The sequence below is a fragment of the Ostreococcus tauri genome (genome assembly GCF_000214015.3).
Source record: "Ostreococcus tauri WGS project CAID00000000 data, contig chromosome 13, whole genome shotgun sequence".
Lineage (NCBI taxonomy): Eukaryota > Viridiplantae > Chlorophyta > Mamiellophyceae > Mamiellales > Bathycoccaceae > Ostreococcus > Ostreococcus tauri.
In genome coordinates, this window is record NC_014438.2 from 366,281 (window position 1) to 389,919 (window position 23,639).

The following is a 23,639-nucleotide window of genomic DNA, read 5'->3' on the forward strand; positions in this document are numbered from 1 at the left end:
TCATTTATTGTCTTCGTATTGATGAAATAACGAGTTGTTGTACACGCGCATATTGGTTTCATTGTTCTTTTTATCTGCGTCTTCTTCTGCTCGCGCTGCTTTTGTTTTGTGTCGCAGTCGGAGGCGACGTTTCCGCCGGCTTTCGCTTCTTCTTGTTGTCAACCACCGGTTCTTCCTTGACCTTTTTCGTAGGTTCCTTCACGAGCGCAGGCTCGACCGGCGGCGGTACGGCCTCTTGAACGGACGTTTCCGCAGTGGGCACGACGACAGGAACCGCGATCTTTTGCTCGGGCTCCCTCGGAGCTGGTCGGAAAGGAACGTACGGAATGCCTTGCGCTGCGCAGCACTCGGGGCACGCAAATTTGACGTTTTCGGCGTTCTCATCCTCTTCACCTGGCGCCGGAGGTTGCATTCCGATGCACTCGTAGTGGAACCAACCGTCACACCTATCGCAGCAAATCATCGGTCTGAGAGCGTCGTATGCGCTGCGGCACACGCAGTACAATTCGCATCGCTCGCCCAACTCCTCAAGTTCATCCTTGAGATACAGCGGTAAAGATCGTCCCTCTTGAAGCAACATCTGCGCCGCTTCGATGGGAATCGTCTTGTCCTGCACGACGGCAGCCGCGCGTTCGAGCCAAATCTGCCCGGCAACTTCCAACGCGTGCGCGCGGTCAGCCAAGGGATCGATGCCAGCGCCCGGACACAGACCCGCCGCGACGGCGGATTCCTTCAATTCATGAAGCTTTACGAGCCGCGGGAACGGCGTGCCAGTCATCAATCTCGTCGCTTGCTCTCTCCACGCCGGACCACACACTTCACGCATGAGCGCCAAAGTCTCCTCCACCGGTTCCAACTCCATTGCGAGCGCGCCCTTCATGCCCGCGTACACTTGCAGAGCTGGGTCGACGTTGTCATTTCTGGAAACTTCCATCGTCACGCCCATGTCCATCTCTTGCTTCATGGCCGGTGGCAACTCGGTGCCCATCATCTGTTGCTGTTGCTCAATCTGATGCTGTTGCATAATCTGCTGCTGCATCATCTGTTGCTGTTGCTCAATTTGCTGCTGGTCGAGCAGTGGTGCCTTGGTTTGCTCGCTCGATCCGTTCCCATTGGACGCAGACTCCACGCTCGCCTCCTGCGGCATAGACGGTATGAACCCAGAGAGCTGAAGAGTCGCATTCATGAGCCAATCGTTGGCACCTACCTTGGTCAGCTCGTCCTCGTGTTCCTTCGTCATCTGCGCGTGACGATCCATCATCATCAGCACGTGAAGAATGTGAGGCCTGGAGCGAACGGGCGCCATGTGAATCTGCGCTTGACACATTGCGAGCTGCATCGCGAGCTGTTGCAGTTCGTTGAGCTGTTTCGTGACGACTTCCGTGATCTCGGACGATGTTTTTGAGATATTGAGCGCGTGAGAGCGCTGCGTCGCCGCGAACGTCACGGCTTGACCCATGAGCATGACTTGCTGCAGAGGCGTGAGTGAGGGGTTCGGATTCGGATTCTCCATAGTCGCCGTGAAAGCGGCCTCGGCGATCCGCCGCGTACGCTCCTCTGCCTCGCGCGTCGCCGCTTCCTGAGCGATACGCGCGGCGTGCTTGATTGCATTTTCGTGTGCCTCTTTCATACTCTTGCGATGCACCGTCTTGCGAGCCTCGAGTCTCCACGCGTCGTGCGTGTTGATGAGCTGGTTCAAAATCGCTTCTTCGGGAACCTCGCCTGGGAATCGTTGCGCTTCGGTGAGCAGGTCTCTCAAAAGCATCACGTTCGGTCGGTTTGTGCGATGCACCGATCGATACGCATCCAAGGAGAGCGCGCTTGCTCCACCGCTCTTTGCGACACACGGCGGACAGATGTAGTTGTGCATCGTCTTCGCCATCGTCGGAGTCACATTGATGCACTTCAAGTGATACCAGTCCCCGCAGTCGTCACAACCGACCATTTGGATACCGCCCGCTTGTCGACAGAGGCAGAACTGACCCTCCTCCGTCTCTGGAGGCTCGCCAGTTCCGGTGATGTCCTCTATCCCAGCCTTGACGGATTCGAGAACGATCTCGAGCATCTCCGTGAGACTCTTCTCTGTCTTCTGAGCCGACTCACCCTGCTCGTTAGACCAAAGAAGCGCGTTGAGCTTTTCCGTCCAGGCGGTCGCGGCGTTGCATGCATTCGTCAACGCCTGCCTCTCTGAACATTTGAAGGTCAAGTCCTCAACCTCCGCCAACAACTCGTAGAGCTCATCAATCGATGGACGAGGGCGCCCCTCGGCGACGCTGTTGAGGCACTTGCGAACGGTTTCGACCCACACGGCGTGATCGGCCAATGAAGCCTCCAAGTCTTCAACCTTCGAGACGTTCGCCGGAAGCGCCTTGCCTTCAGCAATTAGAGCATCGATTTCATCCGGCGACGCGCTCGGAGCCAGACGTCCGTCCTCGAGAGGGGGCGGGTCAAGTAAACGATCAGCCTTCTTACGCCACTCATCGACGATGGTGTGTCGCCTGACAACTTCATCGACAAGGTCTTGCTTTAGATCTTGGAGCGAGTCTATCTCTTCCCTCAGCTCGTCCAACACGGTGTCTTCGACGAGCTTCGCCTTCGGCGCAATAATCTTGGAGACGCGATCCTCCCATTTGAGCGACCTAATGCGAACCTTGAGCATCGCCATCGCCGGTAACTCCAGACCGAAATCTTCGTGAGCGAGTTCGAGCTCTGTCAAGGTGACTTCCGCTCCGTCATCGCGCCAGCGCTCGATGGCGTCCTTCGCTTCCTCTTCCCATTCTTCGGCGGCCTCAACGCGCTCTTCGAGTATCTCCACCTCCTTCACAAACAGCTTCAGTGACTCGGACTCCTTCATGAGCTGTTGAGCATCAGAAAACGGTGGAATCGGATTCGTAACGCCGCGACGAGTCAACTGCTTGCCCTTCAAGCACGGTTGAGCTCGATCCAACCAAGATTTTGCCACACTCACGGCCTCTGAAAGAGCTTCGAATCCGTCCAAAACAATTGGAATAGCGTTTCCTTCACGAATCACCGACGTTGCATCGTCTAAAGACGGCTTGTTCTTGCCACCGAGAGATTTGACTATCGCCGCCGCTCGCTCGTTCCATTTCTTCGCCGTCTTGATGTGCGTCTCGCATTGCTGCAGAAGTGCCTCCTCATCCGGTGCAACCTCCTTGTCGTCTGAATCTAAGAATTCATTACCGGTTTTCACCGCGGTTTCGAGCTCAGCCAAGGGACATTTCTTGGAGAAGATCATCTCCTTCAAGTTATCAATCAATTCTCGGACGACGATGCGGTTTCGCAACCAGTCAACTTCGTCAATGTGGACGGAGAACTTTTCACCCTCCTCGAGCAATAGACGCATGTCTCTCACCCGCGATTGTGGATGATCACTCGCGCGCGCGCGATCTGCCCAGACCTTGACGGCTGCGATCTGGCGTGCGAGATCATCGACCTCATCGAGCTTGGTGGATAACCCCATGCCTTCCTTGAGAAGGGCCTCGGCGTCTTTGATGTCCACCTTTGTGACAAACAAGGACTCTGACTTAGCGCGCCAGAAACTCAGTTCCTCTATGGCCTTACGCACAGTCAGCAACTCGCTCTGCTGCACTGGCAAACCGCTCGCTTCTTCGTACAACACCTCGATGTCCCTTGCATTGGCCAGCTCGTCTCGCTGCGCAATCTGTCGTCGTCCCGGCAACGCGCTTCGCACCTTTGTTGACCAAGCGCCAGCCTTCGCGATAGCATCCTCGAGCTTTTTATACGACGGAACCTCCACACCAAACCGATTCGCTTCGCTCTGCAGCGCCGTGCAAGCGCGAGGCGCTGGGTTCGGCTCCTCTGCGAGCGTCGCTTTGATGCGTTCCTCTAACTTGACGCCCGAAGCAAGCAAATCACGGAAAGGTTGCGTCTCAGCCTTCGGCATTGGCACCGGTGGGTTATCGAGTAGCTCTTTCAATCGATTGAGACCGATTCGAGCCGCGCTGCTGTCATCGTGCGCGGCCTCTGCTCCGCGTCCAGAATTGATTCGCTGTTTGAGTGAGGCGAGACTCGTTTGCCAAGCGATAGCGTTGACAACGCGCGAGTGCGCCTCGCGAGCCACACTCATGTCCGACCCACCCCAGGCGAACTTCTCGCCGTCTGTTAAGAGTTTCTTCAGCTTATCAGCGGGAGGCAAGGGGAGCTTATTCAGATCGTCGCCCACTTGCTTCACCCAAGCCTGCGCTTTCTTCGCGTGGTTCGCACTCGTCGTCGTCTGACTGAAATTGGCATGCTTAGACTTAAGGCTCGCGAATTCCTTCGATGGAATCGCCTTCTCTGTCTTCTTCACCAGCTTCTCTAACTCTGCGATTGTTTGACGGTAGAACATTCTCCTCGAACTCATCGCACAATCGCAAAGACCCTCGGCGTGTCGCAAGCAAGCCTTTTTGCTTGAGTCGCAAGTCTCACAGATAACGTAAGACGAGTACGTGCAATGGCGACACTCGAAGCATTCGTCGCTCACCGAGCTCGATTCACCGTCTCTCGAACGAAACTTTCGAGACGTACCTAATCCACCCTCTTCGTCCTCCGCGGATTCGATCTGCGTGCACATGAACAAGCCGGATTCGATGAGCTTGGCTCTCGCACTGGCCTCTTCTGCGTGCACGCGAGAAATCTCCGGCCATAGGTGCAGAGCCACGTTCGCGCTGGGATCCTCCGCCGCCCTACAAATCAACTCTTCGTGGCTAAATAACGCGGGGCGGGCTTGAATGCGATCCTTCTCAACGCGCTCGGAACCGATGGCGAGCCACTCGGGTGGCGCGTAATTTACGCTCTCTGTGCAGTTCAATCCACAGTTGAAAGTCGCGTAGTAAGCTCCCGGAAACGTTATGACGTACTCGCCCGGATACTGTTCGAGCATGTACACGGGAACGCCTCGCGATAACAGCGTCGTCGGCGAGATCATGGTAAAGACGCCTCCTAAGTCGTTCGCGTGCGCCTCGTAGACATCTGGTAAAATTGTCTTGAAGCACTCCTCAAACTTATCGGCGGCGCTCGCCGGAACGCAGTACCACGTCTTCGCGGCACCCCAGTGATTGTAATTGATCCCGTACAGACCATGGCGCTCTTGACGCCAGGTGGTTGAGCTAAACGTGCTGCCGACTTCGAGAAATGGAGTCGTCACACCGGCGACGTCATCCTTGAGTGCCCCGAGCACCGACTCGCGTTCGCCCTCGGCGCGCGCGACGTTGTTCAAGTTCCACGGTGATTCAACCCATTGCTTGTAATCTTCAGCGTCGACCCCGTCCATCTTCACCTGTGGCGTCTCGTTTCGTCTTGGGAACCCGCTTCCGTGCTTCGTCGTGTCGATGTTTGTCCCGCACTTCACTTCGCACACGTCGTCTGCCGAGCTCGCGTCCTCGACCATTCGCCAGAAACACTCCTCGATGACCTGCATGCTGATCCCCGTGCGCTTGGCGTCCTCGCCGAAGAACGCCGTGTCGAACTCTATGCACGCCTCGTTGAACGCTCCGAGCGTAAACGTCGTCCCCTCGTCCGCGCTCAACAGCTCGATCTCGCGATCGATCTCCTCGCACTGCGCGCAGAACCACTCCCCACTCGGTACCTCCGTCATCTTCGGCGTCAGGCAGTACATGTGCGACCTAATGCGCGTAAAATTCGTCGTCAGTCGTCGATGCGTCGCCTCCAATCCTCCACCCCCAACGTCCTCCGAGTCATGACTCTTCGCGTAACCGTCGCCTCGACTCCATCGCCCCACCGACGCGCTCGCGACGGCGACCACGCGACGCCGCGCGTTTGATTCGACGCCTAATATTCCCCCCTTTGTACATCCCAAGCGCGCTTCGTCGAAATCAACGCACCCTCGATCGCATCCGTCGCACAAGATCATCGCGTCCTCGTCCCCCGGGGCGCCGCACACCGCGCACTCGGCGTCCTCCCCGTTCCCGTCGGCGTTTAACTCGTGCGCGATGTGATCCAGACCCTGCGCGGCGAGATCATCGGGGAGAATAATGTCAGTCATCGCCGCGCGCGGTTTGAATCGCGAATGCGGCGTTTCCGTGGACGCCTCACGCGGTTCGATCGCGTCGCGATCGAGCACGAAGTCGGATATCGCCCTCGCCGCGCGCACATTTTCCACCTTGACCCGCATCGGGGCGTCTCCGCTCGCGCCTTGAACCAGACCGATCAACGCCTCGATCACCTCTTCGTCCGCCGTCGTCAACGTTTTCGCGTTCGCGACGTATTCGCTCGCCAATCGCGCGTCTTCCTCCGCGCGCGTCGCGCCTTCGTACGCGGCGAGCCAGCGGTCGTACAGCCTTCTCGCCGCGTGTCCGGCTCGACACCCCCGTCCGTGCGCCCCGATAGCCTCCGCGACGTCGCGCCACATCGCGTTCCCCTCGATCTTCCCTCGTCCACCCCTCGATCGCACCGCGTCGTACAGCGCCCGCAGGTCGAAGCGCCATCCGCCCAGGCGGTGCGCCCGCCACGCCGCGCCGCGCGGCGCCTCGCTCGACCTCACGCGCGCACAGAACCGTTCAAATCCATCCCTGAACGGCACCGTCGACCCTCCACACGCGTCTCTCGCGCACGCCCCGAGCGCGCGCACCGCTTGCGTGCGCGCACGGAACGTCCACAGCCGCAAATCCAGGGCGAAGCCCGACGCCCCCGCGCGCGCATCGCGCCATTCATCCGTCGACGCGCGTCCCGTCACCTTTCCGATCGACGCCTCGCGCGCACCGAGCGCGCGCAACGATACCACGGCGTCACCCACCGCGCGGACGTCCTCGCGCGCGATCTCGGGCGCGCGCGCGGGCCCGCGCATCGCCGCGCGCCCGTGTGCGGGGCAGTGTTCGCGCGGTCGCGTTCGTGGGTGTTTCCCTCGACCTCCCCGCTCGGTCGGGGACGATTTCCCTCGCGATCTCCATCACGACCCGACACGTGGTGATTTCAATCACCTTCACCACCGATCGACGGTGATGTATTATTAACCTTTCGAGCGCGCGCGACCGGTGTCGACGCGACGTGCTACAGGGGTCGACCGGTGACATACTGGACGACGTCTCATCGCCGTATGTCCTCGACACCGGTGGCGACATGTCGTAGTAGCAGTCACGTGATGGGTATCACTGTCACTATCAGAAAACGAATGGGCTTGACGTACACGCACTATGAAATCACCATCTCCATCACGACATCGTGCGTTGAGATCACGAGCACGACCCATCGACGGGGATGGACGCAACCGAGTTCTCAAGCACCACGAGGTGATTTGAATCACGAGCACGACCCATCGACGGTGACGGACGCAACCGAGTTCTCAAGCACCACGAGGTGCGTTGAGATCACGAGCACGACCCGTAATCACGAGCACGACCCGTTGAATTGTTGAAGGTGACGGACTCACCCGCGCGCGCGGCTGTGATTTCACGACGACCCCGCGCGATGGCGCGCGCGCTCGGACGGGCGATCGACGACGCGTGGACCGATGGCGTCACCGCGCTCGCGTTCGGCGCGTCGTCGGTGCTCGCGACGAGCTGGGACGGCACGGCGCGGACGTACGATGTGGACGAATCGGCGACGTCGCGAGCGACGCGGGTGACGCTGCCGTCGCCGGTGATGTGCGGGACGTTCGTCGGCGCGGACGACGGCGCGCACGTCGTGGGGACGCTGGATGGGGGAGTGACGTTGATCGATGGGAAAACCGGGGACGCGCGACGCGTCGGCGCGCACGACGGGGCGGTGACGAGCGCGGCGTACGACGACGCGGCGCGCGTGTTGGTGACGTGCGGGTGGGATAGGAAGATAAAGTGTTGGGATCTGACGAAGGATGCGAATGGGCGGTGCGTGAGCGAGACGGAGACGGTGGGGAAGTGTTACGCGGGGGACTTGAGGCACGGGCGATTGGTCGCGGCGACGAGCGACGGGCAGATTTTGGCGTACGACGTGAAGGATTTACTCCGAGGCGGGCGCCCGATGGTGAACCGGCGATCGAGCGTGCGGTTTCAGACGCGCGCGATCGCGTGCGACGCGAGCGCGTCGTGGTTTGTGAACGCCACCGTGGAGGGACGCGTGGCGGTTGAACGCGTGGACGACGAAGAGAATGAAAAGTCTCGGTTCGCCTTCAAGTGTCACCGATTGAAAAATGAAGACGGGAGCGCGGGTGAAGTGATTTATCCCGTGCACGCGCTTTCGTTTCACCCACTGGGCACGTTCGCCACGGGTGGTGGGGATGGGTACGTGAATTACTGGGACGCCGACGCGCGAAAGCGGCTCTTCTCCACTCCGAGGTACCCGACATCCGTGAGCGCGCTCGCGTTCTCGCCGTGCGGCACCATGCTCGCCGTGGCGAGCTCGTTCGCGCACGAAGAGCGCGAAAACGCCACCCCGATCGATCGCGTCTACATTCGAGAGGTCAACGCCGAGGAAGTGACGCCGAGAAAGCCGGCTCGATGACGTAGCGTCGACGGTTGTTAACAAAACGTGTGATTGTATGAGCGACTCATCGGCACCGCGCCGCACTCGACGACGCGTCGCGTCGTTGTCATGACCACCCCACGCGGTGTCGCGCTCGGGCGCTTCGTCGGGCGCATCGTCACCACCGCCGATCGCTCGTGCGTCGTCCGACCCAGCGCTCGCGCGTCGCTCCGTCCGTCGCCGTCGCGTCCCGCTGGACTCTCATTCACCCTCGAGTCGTCTCGCTTAGAGCGTCGCGGACGCTTCGTGAGGGCGCACTCCTCGACGAACACCCCTCTGTTCGACTATACCGCACTCGTGGCGTCGACGAGCGAGATTAAAGCCCTCGCGACGCCCGCAAAGGTGGACGCGGTGTCCCAGCAGGACGCGAGCAGCGTCGTCGTCGACGCGCGCTCGATCGATGGAAAGATCGGGATCAAGGTGAGCTGGCACCCCACGTCGGCGCACGTCGCCATGTGCGCGCCGTTTGGTCGTGCGGAGAAGGGGACGAATTTAAGCTTCGGTGAGGTGGCGACGAACGCGTTGAGAGGAAAGGTTTTGCTGGACGCGCGGTGCGGGACGCCGTGGGAGCGGGCGATGTCGTTGTCGTTCGGCGAGCGCCCGGGAGGGGAGGTGGAGTACGAGTTGATATGTGAGATTATGGGGGCGCAGAGCAACGCGTTTTTGATCGACGCGCAAAGGGAGCGGGCGGTGGTGGCGTGCGGATATCAGCCGGGCGAAGGACGAGCCGGCGTCAGACGGTTGGCGACGGGTAAGGCATACGCACCACCTCCGACGGCTCCAGGTATAGATCCCCCTGAGGGGGTGAAGGATGGTGCTAGAGGGTTCGCAAGCGTCGTTCAGGGTGTGGCGTCGACGCGGGATGAGGGGGAGAGATCGAGATTGGACGCGTGCGTCGCTCGAGCGTTTCGAGGTGTATCGCCGGCGCTCGCGCGAACGCTCGCGCGATGCGCCGGTCTTCCGGACGGCGCCATAGTCGGTGACGTTATAGATAGCGAGTGGACGGCATTGTGCGATGAATTCAATAGTTGGATAGAGAGCGTGAGTAACGGCGATGTGCCGTCGCTCGATCGCGCGTCATGGTGCGAAGACTTTGGACAGTTGTTGTTACACGTGAACGGCACGGGGACGCCACTGCCACCTCGTGCGGATGATCTGAGCGTCGCAGGCGGTCCTATTGGCGAACTTTTTGGTGGGGTATACGGTGATGCCGGAGATAAGGACGTGTTCGATCGCGAGCGATCGAGAATTCTTCAAGCTGTGCGCGCTCGATTGAAGAAGCTCGTCTCAAAGGAAGCCGGATTTCGCAAGCAGTTGGAGGCGGCGAGCGGACACGAAAAGATTCAAGAGCTCGCCGATGCGCTGATGGCGTACGCATACAACTATGTCGCGGGTGCGAGCTCGCTCGAGGGTCAAGATTTCACCACGGGCGAGCCTGCGACGTTCGCGGTAGATCCTGAAAAAGGTCCGGTTGGTACCGCCGAGGCGCTGTACAAGAAGACGCGCAAGCTGAGACGCACCGCCGACGCTGTCGAGCCGCTCATAGAAGAGAATGCACGAGAGATGGAGTACTTACAACAAGTCGAGTTCTCCATCGTCGAAGTGAACTCTTACCGATCTCGAGATGATTTGCTCTTCATTGAAGAAATCTGTCTGGAGCTCGAGGATGGCGGTTTCATGAAACCCACCGGCAAGGGCGCTGAGGCGAAGAAGCGCGCGCAGACAAATGGACAGGTAGGTAAGAAGGGAAAAAATCAACCGAAATCGGGCAAGGCTGCGCGCAAGCAGGAGCTCATGAGCGCCGTTCGCGTGTACACGGCGCCGAGCGGTAAGGAGGTGTACTGCGGACGAAACTCTCGCGGAAACGAGGCGGTGAGCCTCCACCTGGGCAAGGAATCCGACGTCTGGTTCCACGTCCGCGGCGCCCCCGGTGCGCACGTCATCTTACGCCAACAACCGGGGGATCACGCCTCGGACGAAGACATGCAATTCGCCGCCGACGTCGCCGCGTTCCACTCCAAGGTGAGAACTGGCGGCAAAGTCGACGTCAGCTACTGCTCCCCCAAGCACGTCCGCAAACCCTCGGGCGCGCGCTTGGGCATGGTCACCATCTCCAACGAATCCGTTCTCATCGCGAGGCCCGATTCCGTCGCGAACGTCTGCGAATCCGGCATGGATTAGCCACTCCGGACGCCCCGCGGTCCATCCGCGTCCATCCAAAATGTAATAGCCGCAGAAAAGGGAAATCGGTGACGTTTCTAATGACGTCGATGTTTTCTTCGAATACCCCCTATTCTGGAGTCACGACTCAAGAGATGCACACACGTGACGTCACCTATCGACGTCACAACCGCAACACATCCGGCGGCACGCGCGCGCGCGTCGTCACTTCAGCACACGCTCGACCACTCGTCGACCACCGCAAACAGCAAAACACTCACACAAAAATGTTTACCATCGCCTCCAAGTCCGTGACCGCCCAAGCGCGCGTCACCAAGCGCGTCGCGCTCAAGCGCAGCGCCCGCATGATGCGCGTCGCCGCCGAACCGTCGGACAACTCCGTCGGCAAGGACGTCGCGGACGCGAACGCCGAGTGGGCGCAAAAGGGCGAGCAAATGAACGCCAAGCAATTCTCCGACGCGATCGACCCGGCCGACGGTTCGATCGCCGAGGCCGCGCCGCTCGGGAACGACAACTCGATGCTTGACAACGTCATGGTTGCCTTCAAGGATTCCCGAGCCGTGGAAATCATCAACGGCCGCGCCGCCATGGTCGGTTGGATGCTCGCCCTCGGGGGTGAGCTCTCGTCCAACACGAGCATGATGTCCCAAGTGTTCCACGAGCGCACGTTCACGCTCGCGGATGGGGTGACGCGCACGTCGACGTACCCGGCGGCGGGCTTCTTTGAAATTTTCATCGTTGTCATGCTCTCGCTCGCGGCGTCTCTCGCCCCGTCGCTCAAGAAGAGCTCGCCGAACGGCTTGAACGAAAAGCCGGAAACTTTCGGTCCGTTCAACCCGGACGCGGAGATGACCAACGGCCGCGGTGCCATGATCGGCTTAGTCGCGCTTCCGCTCGCCGAGAAGATCTTCACCTCAGGCAGCGCCTTGTTCTAAATGGACAGAGCTCACCGAGTATCTCTTCGCTGCGTGATATGTCACGAGACGCAATAAAACGACGAGCGAAGGAATTTTTTTCATTCATAGTCTGATTCGAACGAACACACCGAGTTCGATTTCCGACAAGTGTAATACTATCCGCGCAGATCGCACTTTTCTATCAAGCGTTGACGCTTCGTTACGACAAAACAATACCTAAGATTCCTTTCGCGATAGTGCGTGCGCGGCGCGAGCTAAATCCGCAATCTCCGCATCGCTCGCCCCGCGCTCGCACGCCTCCTCGAGCTCGTCCACCGCGCGTCGCACCCAGAGTCTGCGCGTGCTCGCGCGAATCGGCGCCGGGAACTCCTCCTTCGATTCCGTCACGCGCTCAATCGCCCAAAACCTCTGCTCTACGTACTCCTGCTCGCACATCACCATCCTCTCAATCTCACTCTCCGTCAACGCCGCCGTGAGCACGACGTTTATGTCGCACGTCCCGTTCTCCGCCGGCGCCTGCACGCGCCGCGCCCAGTTCATCGTGCTCGTCGTCACAAACGTGAACCGATCCCTCGTGAGCTCGATCCCGACGTCGCGCTTCACGTGCCTGATCCCAGCCTCCTCCACCGACTCCCCGCACTTCATGCGCCCACCGACGTACCACCAATCTCCGCGCGCGGGCTCGTGCGCGCGAAGTCCGAGCAACACCTCACCCTCGGCGTTCGTCAATAAAACATCCACGCACGCCTTGACCAGCGTGTCCAGCGCGCGCGCGTACTCGGCGTCCTCCAAGAAGGTGTCGTTCTTCGCGTACGTGCCCGTCTCAAAGTGCGCGTGTTGGAGAAACATTGCGCGCGAGGAAGTCGCGATGGGCGCGACGTGGGCGTCGACACCGTCCGGATCGACATTATCCGTCGCCTCGAACGCGAATTTGCTCGCGATGGGCATCAAGGTAGGGTGCGCGGAGAACCTCGGGGGGAAGATCGCCGTCGTCACCGGTTCGAACACCGGGATCGGGCTCGAGACGGCGCGGATGTTGGCGGATTCGGGCGCCAAGGTAATCATGGCGTGCAGATCGGTCGAGCGCGCGAGAGAGGCGGCGAAGCGGGCGTCGAGGGATGGGAAGAACGACGTCGAGGTGATGGCGTTGGATTTGTCCGACGCCGAGAGCGTGCGGGCGTTCGCAGAGGCGTATAAATACGAAAAGTTGGACATTTTGGTGAACAACGCCGGGCTGAACGCGTCGAGCGGATACCGAGGGCCGAAGACGACGAAACAGGGGTACGACATATGCATGGGCGTGAATTATCTCGGACACTTCATGCTCACGGCGCTGTTGATGCCGAAATTGATGAAGAGCGACGACGCGCGCGTCGTGGCGCTGAGCTCGGTGACGACGTGGTTCGGATCGAACAAGTATCACTACTACTACAAGGGCGCGAGCAAGACCAAGGGAAACTACGGCTCGAGTAAACTCGCGTGTCTGGCGATGACGGTAGAGATGCAGCGACGGATCGACGCGGCGTATCCGAACAACAACGTGTCGTGCGTCGCCGCCGATCCCGGTTTTGTCGCGAGCGACATTTGGAGAGACTTCAACCCGGTTGTCCGAAAGATCATGGGCGTCTTGGCGCTCTCGCCCGCTCAAGGAGCGATGACGAGCGTGAACGCGGCATCGCTAAAGTCGATCAAAAAGGCGACGCTTTACATGCCATTCTCGATCAGGATGTCCAAGCTGTTCAAATTGAACAGAGGCGCTGCGTACACCTTTGGCATGCCGCTCCTGTCCAAGATTTTCGCTGGTTTCGGCGCCGACGCTATGGCGCCACGCGCCAAGAATGCCGAAACCAACGCCGCGCTATGGGATCTCAGCGTACAGTTCTGCAAAGATAATGGCCTCGACGCGAAGAAGTGCGAGGCACTCAAGTTGTAATGGGAGCATACGTTCTCTGCTAGTTACACGTCGCGCAAAGTCTCTCACATCTCTACCGTCCATGGAATCTCCTCCCCGGCATAGAACGGCACCACGATAGTGTCGCCGAAGTTGTACTCGTTCGGAACCATCCACGGCTTCTTCACGAGCGTCACCTTTTCGGTGTTTCGCGGAACGCGATAAAAGTCGGCGCCATTGTGCGACGCGAACGCCTCGAGCTTATCCAGGGCACTGACGGACTCGAATGCCATAGCGTACAGCGGCAGCGCGGCATGCGCGGAGAAGATACCTGCGCACCCGCACGCGGACTCCTTCGCACCTCTCGGGTGCGGTGCGCTGTCCGTGCCCAAAAAGAATTTTTTGCTCCCACTCGTCGCCGCTGCCAGGCACGCCTCGCGATGCTCCTCTCGCTTGAGCACGGGAAGGCAGTAAAAGTGCGGCCGCAGTCCGCCCTTGAACAGAGCGTTGCGATTGAAAAGAATGTGCTGCGGCGTGATCGTCGCCCCCACGTTATCCGGAGCCGCTGCAACGAACTCCGCTGCTTGTCTCGTCGTGATGTGTTCCATGACCACTCGGAGCTCTGGCGCGCTATCGAGCAGAGGGATCAGAACCTCCTTGATGAACTTCGCCTCGCGATCGAACACATCTACATCTGCGTGCGTCACCTCTCCGTGCACCTGCAGCGTCAATCCGAGCTCGGCCATCTTCCTCAGGGCTTTTTCAGTCTTCTTCACATCCGTGACGCCGAACTCGCTGTTCGTCGTCGCCCCCGCCGGGTACAACTTGTACCCTCGAACGATCCCGCTCGCCGCAGCCTCTTCCACCATCCCCTCTGTGGTATTATCTGTCAGATACAGCGACATCTGCGCCTCGAACGGTTCGCCGCTCGCCTCGCGCGCGCCCGCCGTCGCCGCCGCTTGAATCAGGTCTCTGTACTCCTTCGCTTCTTTCGCCGTGCGAATCGGCGGCGTGAGGTTCGGCATCACCAGCGCGCGCTTGAACACGTTCGAGGTGTGCGGGACGACGTCCGCGAGCCTCGAGGGATCTCGCAGGTGCACGTGCCAGTCGTCGGGGCGCGCGAGGACCAGAGACCCAGAGCTCGAGCAGCGCGTTGTCACCGCGGTTCGACGACGAACGCGCGCGCGGGCGCACGCGCGCGTGACGACGACGCGAGCGACGATTGAGGCGGGCATGCTGACTGAGTGGCGTGCGGGCGACGCGCGGCGCTGAGTGCGGTTGCTCGCAGGGAGGTCGCGGGTGCTTTCCAGAGACGCGTGCGTTGGTGCACGAGCGTGCCAAGGTGATACAGCTGTTACACGTCGAACGAGCGCGCAAGTGACTCGATCGTGAGCGATATCGCTCGATTATTTTTGCCTGTCGCGCATGATGCAGCATCCGAAGATGCTGTCAAACAGGGAGACGCTTCTCCCGGAGGACGAACCGCCGTTGGATCCATTCCGACCGTTCAAAGCCTGCGAGTTCGAGCGACTGAGCGAGTTCACCCCGCGGGCGACGACGTCAATCACGGGCTGTCCCGTGGTCGTGTTGCCGACGATGGGCATGTCGTCCTTGTACTGCTCAAAGTCTCTGTCAAAAGCTCCGTTAGCAATGCCCGCCTCTTTCTCCAGCGACGCGATGCTCGCGTTCAACCGCGCCTTGCTCGACGCTAGGCTGTCGTTCACGGCATTAATCCTCCCAGTTACGCTTCCGATCTCACTGAAACGACTTTCCGAGCGTCCATCCTGTCGTCCGCCACGATTGCCCGCCCCTAAGTCGAAGTCCACGGAGGACATTCCAAAATCAACGCTCTGCACGTCATCTAGGTCCCCGACGCTCGCCCCGTCGTCCACCGTGCTCCCATACATCATGGACAACCCAACCAACGAGTTTGCACCGTCATCATCGTCACCGTGATTCGAGTTATGATCGCTCCCGCCGCTCCGCGCGTTCCACTTATCGCTCCTCGCGTGCTGATTTTCCCCTCTGTCGCGTCCCTGACCACCGTTCTCGCTCCCGATCGACCTTCCCGCCCCCGTGCGCTTCTCCGCGAACGACTCGAGCTGTCTGACCAGCTCACCGAGCTCCCCGTCCTGCCCGTCGTCGCCGGTGAAGTCGTTTCCTCCGTCGACTCCGCCATCCACCTGGAATTCTCCCAAAGCCTTCTCCGTGAGCTCCACCGCTCGCTGCGTCGCCGCGCGCGTGTGTTCGAGCCTTCGGGAGACCACGCGCGCGTTCTCCGCGGTGTGCGCGAGGTCGGACGCGCGCGCGGAGACGACGCGGGACATGATCGGGACACGGCGTCGAGTGCCGACGCCGTCGCGATCGCCCACCGATCGATCCATGTATTTTTTTTTCCATCGGTGAGGGCACCTTTCGATGTATTTTTGATCGGTGGGCGTCCCACCTTTGGGTTCGCGCGCGCGCGCAGAGCGCGCCGCGGTCGCCCGCGCGCGCGGTTTCGAGGCGTTCGCGAGCGACGACGATGGCGGCGTCGCGCGCGGCGACGACGGCGACGGGCGCGGCGACGCGAGGCGCGAGATGTGCGTCGAACGCGCCGGATTCCTCGAGATGTCGTCGTCAATCCTTGGTTTCTTCGCGTCGAGCGTGCGAGCGTCGTCGGAGGTCTTCGACGGCGGCTGTGCACGACGGTGTTGACGTCGCGTCGTCGAGCGCGACGGAGGCCGACGTGGGCGACGCGCGACGAAGGGCCAAGGCGAGACTCGTGGACGCGTGCGTCGGGACGTATCGCGGCGCGCTGACGACGGCGGACGATCGATCGGCGATCGCGGAGGCGCAAGGCGCGCTGGAAAGGATCGGGGACGGCTCAGAAACGATTGATTTCGATGCCTTGGACGGGAAATGGCGGTTGGCGTACACGAACGCGTCGGACGTGCTTGGGTTGTTGATTGCGAGTCGAACGACGGGCGTGCCTGAGGTCGGGGACATCTTTCAATCATTTTCGTGTAAAAATGGCAAGAATGAGGGGATCACGAACGAGATCAGACTCTCCTTACCGTTCATCCTGAGCGAAGCCAAGCGAGGCGAGCCCGGGGGCGTTGGGCTGCGCGTGCAGGCGAGTTATGAGGACATCGGGCGGCGACGACTGCGTTTGACGTTTCAAGAGGCCAAGGTGAGCGAGATCAACATCTCACCACTCGCCGAGACGCTCTTGGCACCCGCCATCTTACCGCGAGGGAGCTTGAACCACCAAGTGCTGATGTTTATAAAGGAGTTGGAGCTCAAGTTCCCGCTCAGAGGGGCGCTGACGTCCATTGGCGGTGGCGAGCCGTCCGGTGGCGCCGCTGTCGGGTCGTATCACCTCACGTACGTGGACGAAGACGTTCTTGTCGGGCGCGCCCAGGCCGGCGGAGTGTACATTTTTACGCGCGCTGAATTATAGTTAGAGCATCGCTTTTTAATTCTTTCGCTTCATCACTTTCTATGTTGTACTAAGGTGGTTCTCTACCCGCGCTTGCGCATGTTCACCCCAGCGCGGAGGACCTCGTCCACACAGAGCAGCTGCGTAGCGATGATGGGCGCCGAGTGAAGGATCTGCTGCTTGACGAGAAAGTTGTCGTAGATTCCACCCATGATGGGATCAAACGGTTCGCCGATGGTAATATCGAATCCCACGACGTTGCCTCTGTCGTGTTCCTCCTGCATGTCGATGATGGCGTCTTGCGGATCGTACCCGCTGTTCTCCGCCAACGTCTTCGGCACGACAAGCATGGCCTCCGCAAAAGCCTCGACACCGCGCTTAGCGCGACCCTCGACCATCTTTGTGACGTTCTCTCTGAGGTGCTTGTTCAGAGCAACCTCAAACGCACCCGCTCCCGGAATCACAGACTTGTCGGTTAATACATTCTTGACCGCGCGTAAGCCGTCTCTCACCGCGTCCTTAAGCTGAATAATGGTGTGATCGTTCGAGCCCTTGAGCAGAATCGTGCATGACGTCGGGTTCTGGACCTTTTCGACGAAAGTGTACTTTTCATCACCCAAGACATACTCGTACACCTCACCGGCGTGGCCCAAAATCTCTGGGGAAAGCTCCTCCACTGAGTTGATACACTGACCACCGCACGCGAGGACGAGACGTTCCATGTTTCTACGCTTCGCACGACGAAGACCAACGATGCCCTCCTTGCAGAGCATGTCCAAGGAGATCGGGTCGATGCCCTTTTGCGTGATCACGACGAATCCCTTGTCGTTGTCTTCGCACACTTGTTGCTTCAGAGCGATAATCTTGCGTACGGTCTCGTCCGTGTACGAGCGCTCGGCGGCCACCATTCGCTCCCGCTGCTCTGCATCCGTGTACATAAACGTCGAGTTCACCTCAGAACGCTCGTACTCTAGACTGATGTTGCACGTCAACACGTACGCGTCCTCGACGTATCGCTTCATGTCTGGATGTCTCGTCCCGTGGTCGAGCACTAACCCCTGAATTAACTTCGTCTCGTCGTCCGTTTGGTGCTTCATGGTCATGATCTCAACCATATGCAAGTCGATCGGCTGCTCTGGCCTGGAGATGCACAGAACGGCGTCGACGACGATCGCGGTCAACTTGTCCGCCAACTCCTCTCTCAACTTTGTGCGCAGCGCTGTGCGCGCGACGCAGAGCAACATCTCACGATCTGGCTCCTCGATCCCCGGTGCCGCCACCTTAAAACTCTCCACAAACTTCAACGCCTCCTTCTTCGCCACGTCGAACCCCTCGACGAGTACTCTCGGGTGAAGTCCTTCGTTGATGTACCGTTCCGCCTGCTTCAGCAGCTCGCCTATGACGAGTACCGTCGTCGTCGTCCCGTCGCCTGTGATATCATCCTGCGCCACCGCCGTCCGCGCGATCATCACCGCCGTCGGGTTTTGAATCTGCATCTCCCGCAGCAGTACGTTGCCGTCCTTGGTCAGTTTTAATCCTACGAACGTAAGGCAATTTCCGTCAGTCAACGCTCAGAGTCAACGCGTGCTGGATCTCAGCCTCATCAACTCCGTCTTCGCGTGCACACGCTGCACCGTTCACCACGCGGGATGGCACGAATCAACGAAGGATCCTAAACTTACCTCCCGCCCCGTCGACGAGCATCTTAATCGTTCCCTTCGGTCCTAAATTCGTCTTCATCACGTCCTGCAGACCCTTGGCGGCGTTGATGTTCATGAAGAGCGCGGCGTCGGCGTTCATGAGCTCGGCGTTGGGGTTTATGGACTTGAGCGACATTGCGACCGATTTGCGTAGGTCGACGCGGTCGTTGATAAGTGCGCGGACGTTCTGGCACGGCGCGGTGTGAAGCGATGGATCGACGCGCTGGATGTTAAGAACCGGTTCGAGCGCCCGAGAGTTGACTTGATTCAGAGCGTGATCGATAGATGCGATCTATCGATGGGACAACGGCCGAAGGTCGATGCGTATCGTTTAATGCGAAATGTGACGTTAAATCGTTCATAATACACAGCGCGCGCGGTTCGGCGGGACAGATGACTGCTCATATGCAAAAATCGACCGTATCGGTTTCGCCCGCGACGGAGCGGTCCAGATCGAAACCGGGATTGGCGAGGCAGAGCATCATCTTCACCACGGAGCACTCTATAGTCATCACTGGTCCCGATCTTGCGCCCACGGCGAGGGCGCCGAGACCGGCGGCGTAGAGCTCTGGTCTGAGCTCGCCGCTCTGACACTGCGTTGAGAGGTGGACACGAAGACCCTTTGCCGTTTGCTCTGTGAGCCAGGGGATGAGGGATGAGGGAAAGTTACCGACACCGAACGCTTCTAAGACAATGCCTCGAACGCCTCTTTCGTAGACGTCGCCGTACGCCGCCGCGATGTCGAGCCCAGGAATCACCGGCACTCTGATGACATTCGGATTGACATCGAATCGAGGCGTGTACTGCTCCTGACGCGGGAGCAATCTCGCGTGGTTCCAATCCACGCCGACGCCCAAACGCGCGAGAGCTGGATACGACGGGCTCGAAAACGCCGCGTACACCGTTGCGCTTGTCTTTTGCGCGCGATTCCCTCGCAGAAGTTTCCCGTTGAAACAAATAGCGACTTCGTAAAAATCAACCACCCCTCCGCAACTCTTCGATCCCACGATGCACGTGAGCGCGTCCAATAAATTTTGCCTCGCATCACTCCTCGGGTACGCGAGCGGTAACTGCGATCCCGTCAACACGATCGGCTTCCCGAACCCCTCGAGCATCAAACTCAACGCGCTCGCTGTGTACGCCATCGTATCCGTACCGTGCGCGATGATGAACCCCCCGTAACTCTCGCGCTTTTCGTGCAACGCCAGTCCCAGCGCTTTCCAATCCCTCGCGTCCATCTCACTCGAGTCCTTATTCATCAGTACCACCACCTCGATGTCCGCCAATGACGTTAATTCCGGCACCACGTCGAGTACGTCCAATAGGAACTTGTTCGAGCCCAGCGCCCGGTACTTCCCACCCCCTCGCATCGGAACCGGTCGAGGCGACGCGCACCGCTCGTCCTCGGCGAACGACTCGGCGCCCATGCCGAGCGTTCCACCGCAGTGAAACATCAGCACGCGCGGCCGGGGCGCGAGCTCGGGGCGCGCATCCTTGGTTGGTCCAGGGAGTAATCCGAGCGACCGCTGTCGACGCAAGTTTTCGACGGATTCAGGGCGCGGGATGGCGCCCGGGGCGAGACCGACGGCGGAGTCCACTTTTTCGGGGGCGTCCATTCGATCGGGTGAAAAGTCGATGAAGCGTCGACGAGTGCCGCGTCGCGACTTGCCTCAAACTCGGTTTGGATGACAAAATCGTGAGCTACATCTAGTGGTTGTGCAAGACGGCTAAAGCGGCTTCGTACGCGGCGAACGTGACGGCGGAATTCGGAAGAACGCGTAAGACGTTCGGGGCGAAGCCGCGGTAGAGTCCACCCACACCCTCTCTTCGCACGGTGAGCGCGAGCGCTCGAGTGAAGCGAGTGTACGAAGGCGCGTCCGCCGGTCTCGGAACGTCCTGACGTTGCTGCATCCGTGCTCGAACGACTTGAAAGGGGTACGTCACGGAGACGGCGACAAATTTCGACGTTAATCCGAGCGCGCCGGCCTCGGTGGGATTGATTAATCGCTTCCCGTTTCTCGGGTCTCGCTCGCGTCCGCTCGCCAGGCGCTCTCGAAGCCACTCGTACGCCGTCAACTGCACTGATCCGTGCGAGACGAGCCACACGCTCGGAACGAATCCTTTATATAACCCCCTCACCCCCTCCGTCCTGGCGATCGTCCAGAGCGCGTCGAAGAACCCCCTGTATCTCCGCTCGCCCGCCAAGTCCAACCCGCCGACGCCGCCCCCTCGCTGCAACTGCAAACGCGTCTTCACCACCCATATCGGATTCGTCAGCGCCGTGGTCACGATCCCCGCCTCCGTCGCCGCCAACACGTTCGCCCGCATCGTCACCGCTCCGCCTTCGTCCCGCCCGAACCGCTCACCGTGTCGCCTTCGCGCGACGTCGTACCACGCCAAGTACGCGCCCCAGCTCGCGGCGCTTCCCACCATCGCTGGCACCGACCCCGCGAACGCCCCTCTCGCCCCCTCCACGCGCACGATGTCTCGAAACGTCTCGTACGCGCTCGCAAACACCGCGCCACCGCTCGGGCGCGCGTCCGTGCGCACTTGCAGCCGCGTCTTCAGGACATCGAGCGGTTGCAGCGCCAACGCCCCCGCGGCGCCCGCGATCGCCCCGGCGAGCATGTGCGTCCGCGACTCCGCGGTCGAGGACGACGATGACGCCGCGCGAGAGCGCCGCGGGCGATCGTCGCTGGACATTCGACGCGCGCCGCGGTGTCGGCCGTCGTCCACGCGCGGGGGCGACGCGCGCTATGTATTTCTCTACAGTATGAGAACCGCACACGCGGGTGTCGACACGGACGCGCACGCTCGGACACCCGACCAATACTGCGCGCGCATAAAGTCTATGTAAAACGTGTACGATACGGATAACACGCGCGACGCCCGCGAGGGGCGGCGCGTCGTCGTCACTTCGCGACCTTCGTGCGGTGCGTGCGCCTCGACGACTCGACGCGAATGGCGACCGCGGGCGACGCCGGGGCGATGCCCCGGCGTCGATCGACGCCCCGCGCGACGCTGGACGCGCGTCGCGACCGACGGACGTCGCGAACGCGACGATGGATCGATCGGACGCGTCGATCGGCGGCGGCGAACCGATCGCGTCGACGACGGCGTCGTGCGCGCGTCGCTCGGGTCGTGATGCGGGACGATGGATGATGGGATATTCTCTGCGTCGTTTCGAGCGCGCGCGCGGGCGAACGTTGGACGAGGGACGCGCGGGGGGGAGCGATTGGACGTCCGAGACGACCGGCGGCGCGACGCCGCGGGGTTTCATCGCGGCGCGCGCGGATGTTTGGGCATGGCGCGCGGTGCTCGACGCGCGTTCGCGCGCGCGCGACGATCGATGGGTGTCGGGGGAATGTTGTGAGGGCATCGCGCGCGTCGCACGGGCGACGACGCGTTGAGCGACGCGAGACGAGCGTAAAGACTGACGATCGATTATTTTTCTGATGCGCAGTGTTAAGAGAGATTCAACATGTCTGAAGGCAAGGAACACCTTTCCATCGTCATCTGCGGCCACGTCGACTCTGGTAAGTCGACCACCACTGGTCGCCTACTGTTCGAGCTCGGCGGTATCCCGGAGCGTGAACTCGAAAAGCTCAAGGCTGAGGCCGATGCGCTCGGCAAGTCCTCTTTCGCCTTCGCGTTCTACATGGATCGCCAAAAGGAAGAGCGTGAGCGTGGTGTGACCATCTCCTGCACGACCAAGGAGTTCTTCACCGAGAAGTGGCACTACACCATCATCGATGCCCCGGGTCACAGAGATTTCATCAAGAACATGATTTCCGGTGCCGCCCAGGCGGACGTCGCCCTCCTCATGGTCCCGGCCGACGGTAACTTCACCGTCGCCATCCAAAAGGGTAACCACAAGGCTGGTGAAGTGCAAGGCCAAACCCGCCAGCACGCCCGTCTTCTCAACTTGCTCGGCGTCAAGCAGCTCATCATCGGTATCAACAAGATGGACTGCGATATGGCTGGCTACAAGCAAGAGCGTTACGAAGAAATTCGCAACGAAATGAAGAACATGTTGATCAAGGTCGGCTGGAAGAAGGACTACGTCGAAAAGTCCGTCCCGGTCCTCCCGATCTCCGGCTGGAACGGTGACAACTTGTTGAAGAAGTCCGAAAAGATGGCCTGGTGGAACGGTGTCGACGTTGAAGGCTACGACGGCAAGGGCGCCAAGTTCCACATTGACACCCTCCTCAACGTCCTCAACGACATGGTCGACCGCCCGGACCGCAACACGGAAGCGCAAATGCGCCTCCCGATCTCCGGTGTCTACAAGATCAAGGGTGTCGGTGATGTCCTCGCCGGCCGCGTCGAGCAAGGCCTCGTCAAGCCGGGTGAAGATGTCGTCTTCCTCCCGACCCACACCTCCTCCAACCCGTGCGGTGGTAAGGTGTTCACCGTCGAAATGCACCACAAGCGTGTCGAAGCCGCCGCGCCGGGTGACAACGTCGGTATGAACATCAAGGGTCTCGACAAGCTCAACATGCCGCGCACCGGTGACGTCATGATCTACAAGAAGGACACCTCCCTCGCCCCGTGCAAGAACTTCACCGCGCAAGTCCAAACTTTGGACATCCCGGGTGAACTCAAGGTTGGCTACTCCCCGATCGGTTTCGTCCGTTGCGGTCGCTCCGCGTGCAAGCTCACGGCGCTCAACTTCAAGGTTGGCAAGGAAACCGGCGGTAAGAAGCTCGAGTCCCCGATGTCGTTGAAGTCCAATGAAGTCGCCGAGTGCGTCTTCGAACCGGTGCACCCGCTCGTCGTCGACTCCTTCAAGAAGTGCGAAGGTCTTTCCCGCATCGCCTTCTTGGACGGTAACACTGCGGTCATGCTCGGTAAGATCACGAACGTCGAGTACAAGGCCATCTAAGCGTCGCCTGAATGTCACACATTAGTTGGTTAGCCAGAGCAACGTTTTGTACACATCGCCAGTCAAGACTTTTATCCCAATATGGTTTTGAAGTGTAACGGAGATCTCTATTACAAATACAACGTCACTCTTCGTCGCTCATTTTTACGTTGAATGAATTAATTCT

The 23,639-nt window shown here is 60.2% G+C and overlaps 13 protein-coding genes across 13 annotated transcripts; 6 read left to right on the top strand and 7 right to left on the bottom strand.

Moving 5' to 3' along the window:
• Nucleotides 1–70: 70 nt before the first annotated feature.
• OT_ostta13g02150 (Zinc finger, PHD-type, conserved site) lies at nucleotides 71–6,826 on the bottom strand (the record flags this gene model as incomplete). The annotated part of the gene is made up of 3 exons (XM_022982736.1): nucleotides 71–5,645; nucleotides 5,865–5,986; nucleotides 6,134–6,826. The coding sequence occupies 3 exons, from the start codon at nucleotides 6,824–6,826 to the stop codon at nucleotides 71–73; spliced, it is 6,390 nt and encodes a 2,129-aa protein (XP_022840230.1).
• A 620-nt stretch (nucleotides 6,827–7,446) lies between these two features.
• On the top strand, nucleotides 7,447–8,457 carry OT_ostta13g02160 (WD40 repeat; the record flags this gene model as incomplete). The annotated part of the gene is made up of 1 exon (XM_003082649.2): nucleotides 7,447–8,457. One exon carries the CDS (start codon nucleotides 7,447–7,449, stop codon nucleotides 8,455–8,457), a length of 1,011 nt encoding a protein of 336 aa, XP_003082697.2.
• Nucleotides 8,458–8,547: 90 nt separating this feature from the next.
• Nucleotides 8,548–10,659, top strand: OT_ostta13g02165 (Fibronectin-binding A, N-terminal; the record flags this gene model as incomplete). The annotated part of the gene is made up of 1 exon (XM_003082650.1): nucleotides 8,548–10,659. The coding sequence occupies one exon, from the start codon at nucleotides 8,548–8,550 to the stop codon at nucleotides 10,657–10,659; it is 2,112 nt and encodes a 703-aa protein (XP_003082698.1).
• Nucleotides 10,660–10,739: 80 nt separating this feature from the next.
• On the top strand, nucleotides 10,740–11,594 carry OT_ostta13g02170 (Chlorophyll a/b binding protein domain; the record flags this gene model as incomplete). Its single annotated transcript, XM_003082651.2, has 1 exon — nucleotides 10,740–11,594. The coding sequence occupies one exon, from the start codon at nucleotides 10,740–10,742 to the stop codon at nucleotides 11,592–11,594; it is 855 nt and encodes a 284-aa protein (XP_003082699.2).
• Nucleotides 11,595–11,792: 198 nt separating this feature from the next.
• OT_ostta13g02180 (NUDIX hydrolase domain-like) lies at nucleotides 11,793–12,425 on the bottom strand (the record flags this gene model as incomplete). Its single annotated transcript, XM_003082652.2, has 1 exon — nucleotides 11,793–12,425. The coding sequence occupies one exon, from the start codon at nucleotides 12,423–12,425 to the stop codon at nucleotides 11,793–11,795; it is 633 nt and encodes a 210-aa protein (XP_003082700.2).
• A 19-nt stretch (nucleotides 12,426–12,444) lies between these two features.
• OT_ostta13g02190 (Short-chain dehydrogenase/reductase SDR) lies at nucleotides 12,445–13,509 on the top strand (the record flags this gene model as incomplete). Its single annotated transcript, XM_003082653.2, has 1 exon — nucleotides 12,445–13,509. The coding sequence occupies one exon, from the start codon at nucleotides 12,445–12,447 to the stop codon at nucleotides 13,507–13,509; it is 1,065 nt and encodes a 354-aa protein (XP_003082701.2).
• A 44-nt stretch (nucleotides 13,510–13,553) lies between these two features.
• On the bottom strand, nucleotides 13,554–14,702 carry OT_ostta13g02200 (Amidohydrolase 1; the record flags this gene model as incomplete). The annotated part of the gene is made up of 1 exon (XM_003082654.1): nucleotides 13,554–14,702. The coding sequence occupies one exon, from the start codon at nucleotides 14,700–14,702 to the stop codon at nucleotides 13,554–13,556; it is 1,149 nt and encodes a 382-aa protein (XP_003082702.1).
• A 171-nt stretch (nucleotides 14,703–14,873) lies between these two features.
• OT_ostta13g02210 (unnamed product) lies at nucleotides 14,874–15,851 on the bottom strand (the record flags this gene model as incomplete). Its single annotated transcript, XM_022982738.1, has 1 exon — nucleotides 14,874–15,851. The coding sequence occupies one exon, from the start codon at nucleotides 15,849–15,851 to the stop codon at nucleotides 14,874–14,876; it is 978 nt and encodes a 325-aa protein (XP_022840231.1).
• A 140-nt stretch (nucleotides 15,852–15,991) lies between these two features.
• Nucleotides 15,992–16,909, top strand: OT_ostta13g02220 (Plastid lipid-associated protein/fibrillin conserved domain; the record flags this gene model as incomplete). Its single annotated transcript, XM_003082657.1, has 1 exon — nucleotides 15,992–16,909. The coding sequence occupies one exon, from the start codon at nucleotides 15,992–15,994 to the stop codon at nucleotides 16,907–16,909; it is 918 nt and encodes a 305-aa protein (XP_003082705.1).
• Nucleotides 16,910–16,971: 62 nt separating this feature from the next.
• On the bottom strand, nucleotides 16,972–18,724 carry OT_ostta13g02230 (Chaperonin TCP-1, conserved site; the record flags this gene model as incomplete). Its single annotated transcript, XM_022982739.1, has 2 exons — nucleotides 16,972–18,425; nucleotides 18,571–18,724. The coding sequence occupies 2 exons, from the start codon at nucleotides 18,722–18,724 to the stop codon at nucleotides 16,972–16,974; spliced, it is 1,608 nt and encodes a 535-aa protein (XP_022840232.1).
• Nucleotides 18,725–18,989: 265 nt separating this feature from the next.
• Nucleotides 18,990–20,204, bottom strand: OT_ostta13g02240 (Asparaginase/glutaminase, active site 2; the record flags this gene model as incomplete). The annotated part of the gene is made up of 1 exon (XM_003082659.1): nucleotides 18,990–20,204. One exon carries the CDS (start codon nucleotides 20,202–20,204, stop codon nucleotides 18,990–18,992), a length of 1,215 nt encoding a protein of 404 aa, XP_003082707.1.
• Nucleotides 20,205–20,295: 91 nt separating this feature from the next.
• On the bottom strand, nucleotides 20,296–21,291 carry OT_ostta13g02250 (Mitochondrial substrate/solute carrier; the record flags this gene model as incomplete). Its single annotated transcript, XM_003082660.2, has 1 exon — nucleotides 20,296–21,291. One exon carries the CDS (start codon nucleotides 21,289–21,291, stop codon nucleotides 20,296–20,298), a length of 996 nt encoding a protein of 331 aa, XP_003082708.2.
• A 778-nt stretch (nucleotides 21,292–22,069) lies between these two features.
• Nucleotides 22,070–23,473, top strand: OT_ostta13g02260 (Translation elongation/initiation factor/Ribosomal, beta-barrel; the record flags this gene model as incomplete). Its single annotated transcript, XM_003082661.2, has 1 exon — nucleotides 22,070–23,473. The coding sequence occupies one exon, from the start codon at nucleotides 22,070–22,072 to the stop codon at nucleotides 23,471–23,473; it is 1,404 nt and encodes a 467-aa protein (XP_003082709.2).
• Between the last annotated feature and the right edge of the window lie 166 nt (nucleotides 23,474–23,639).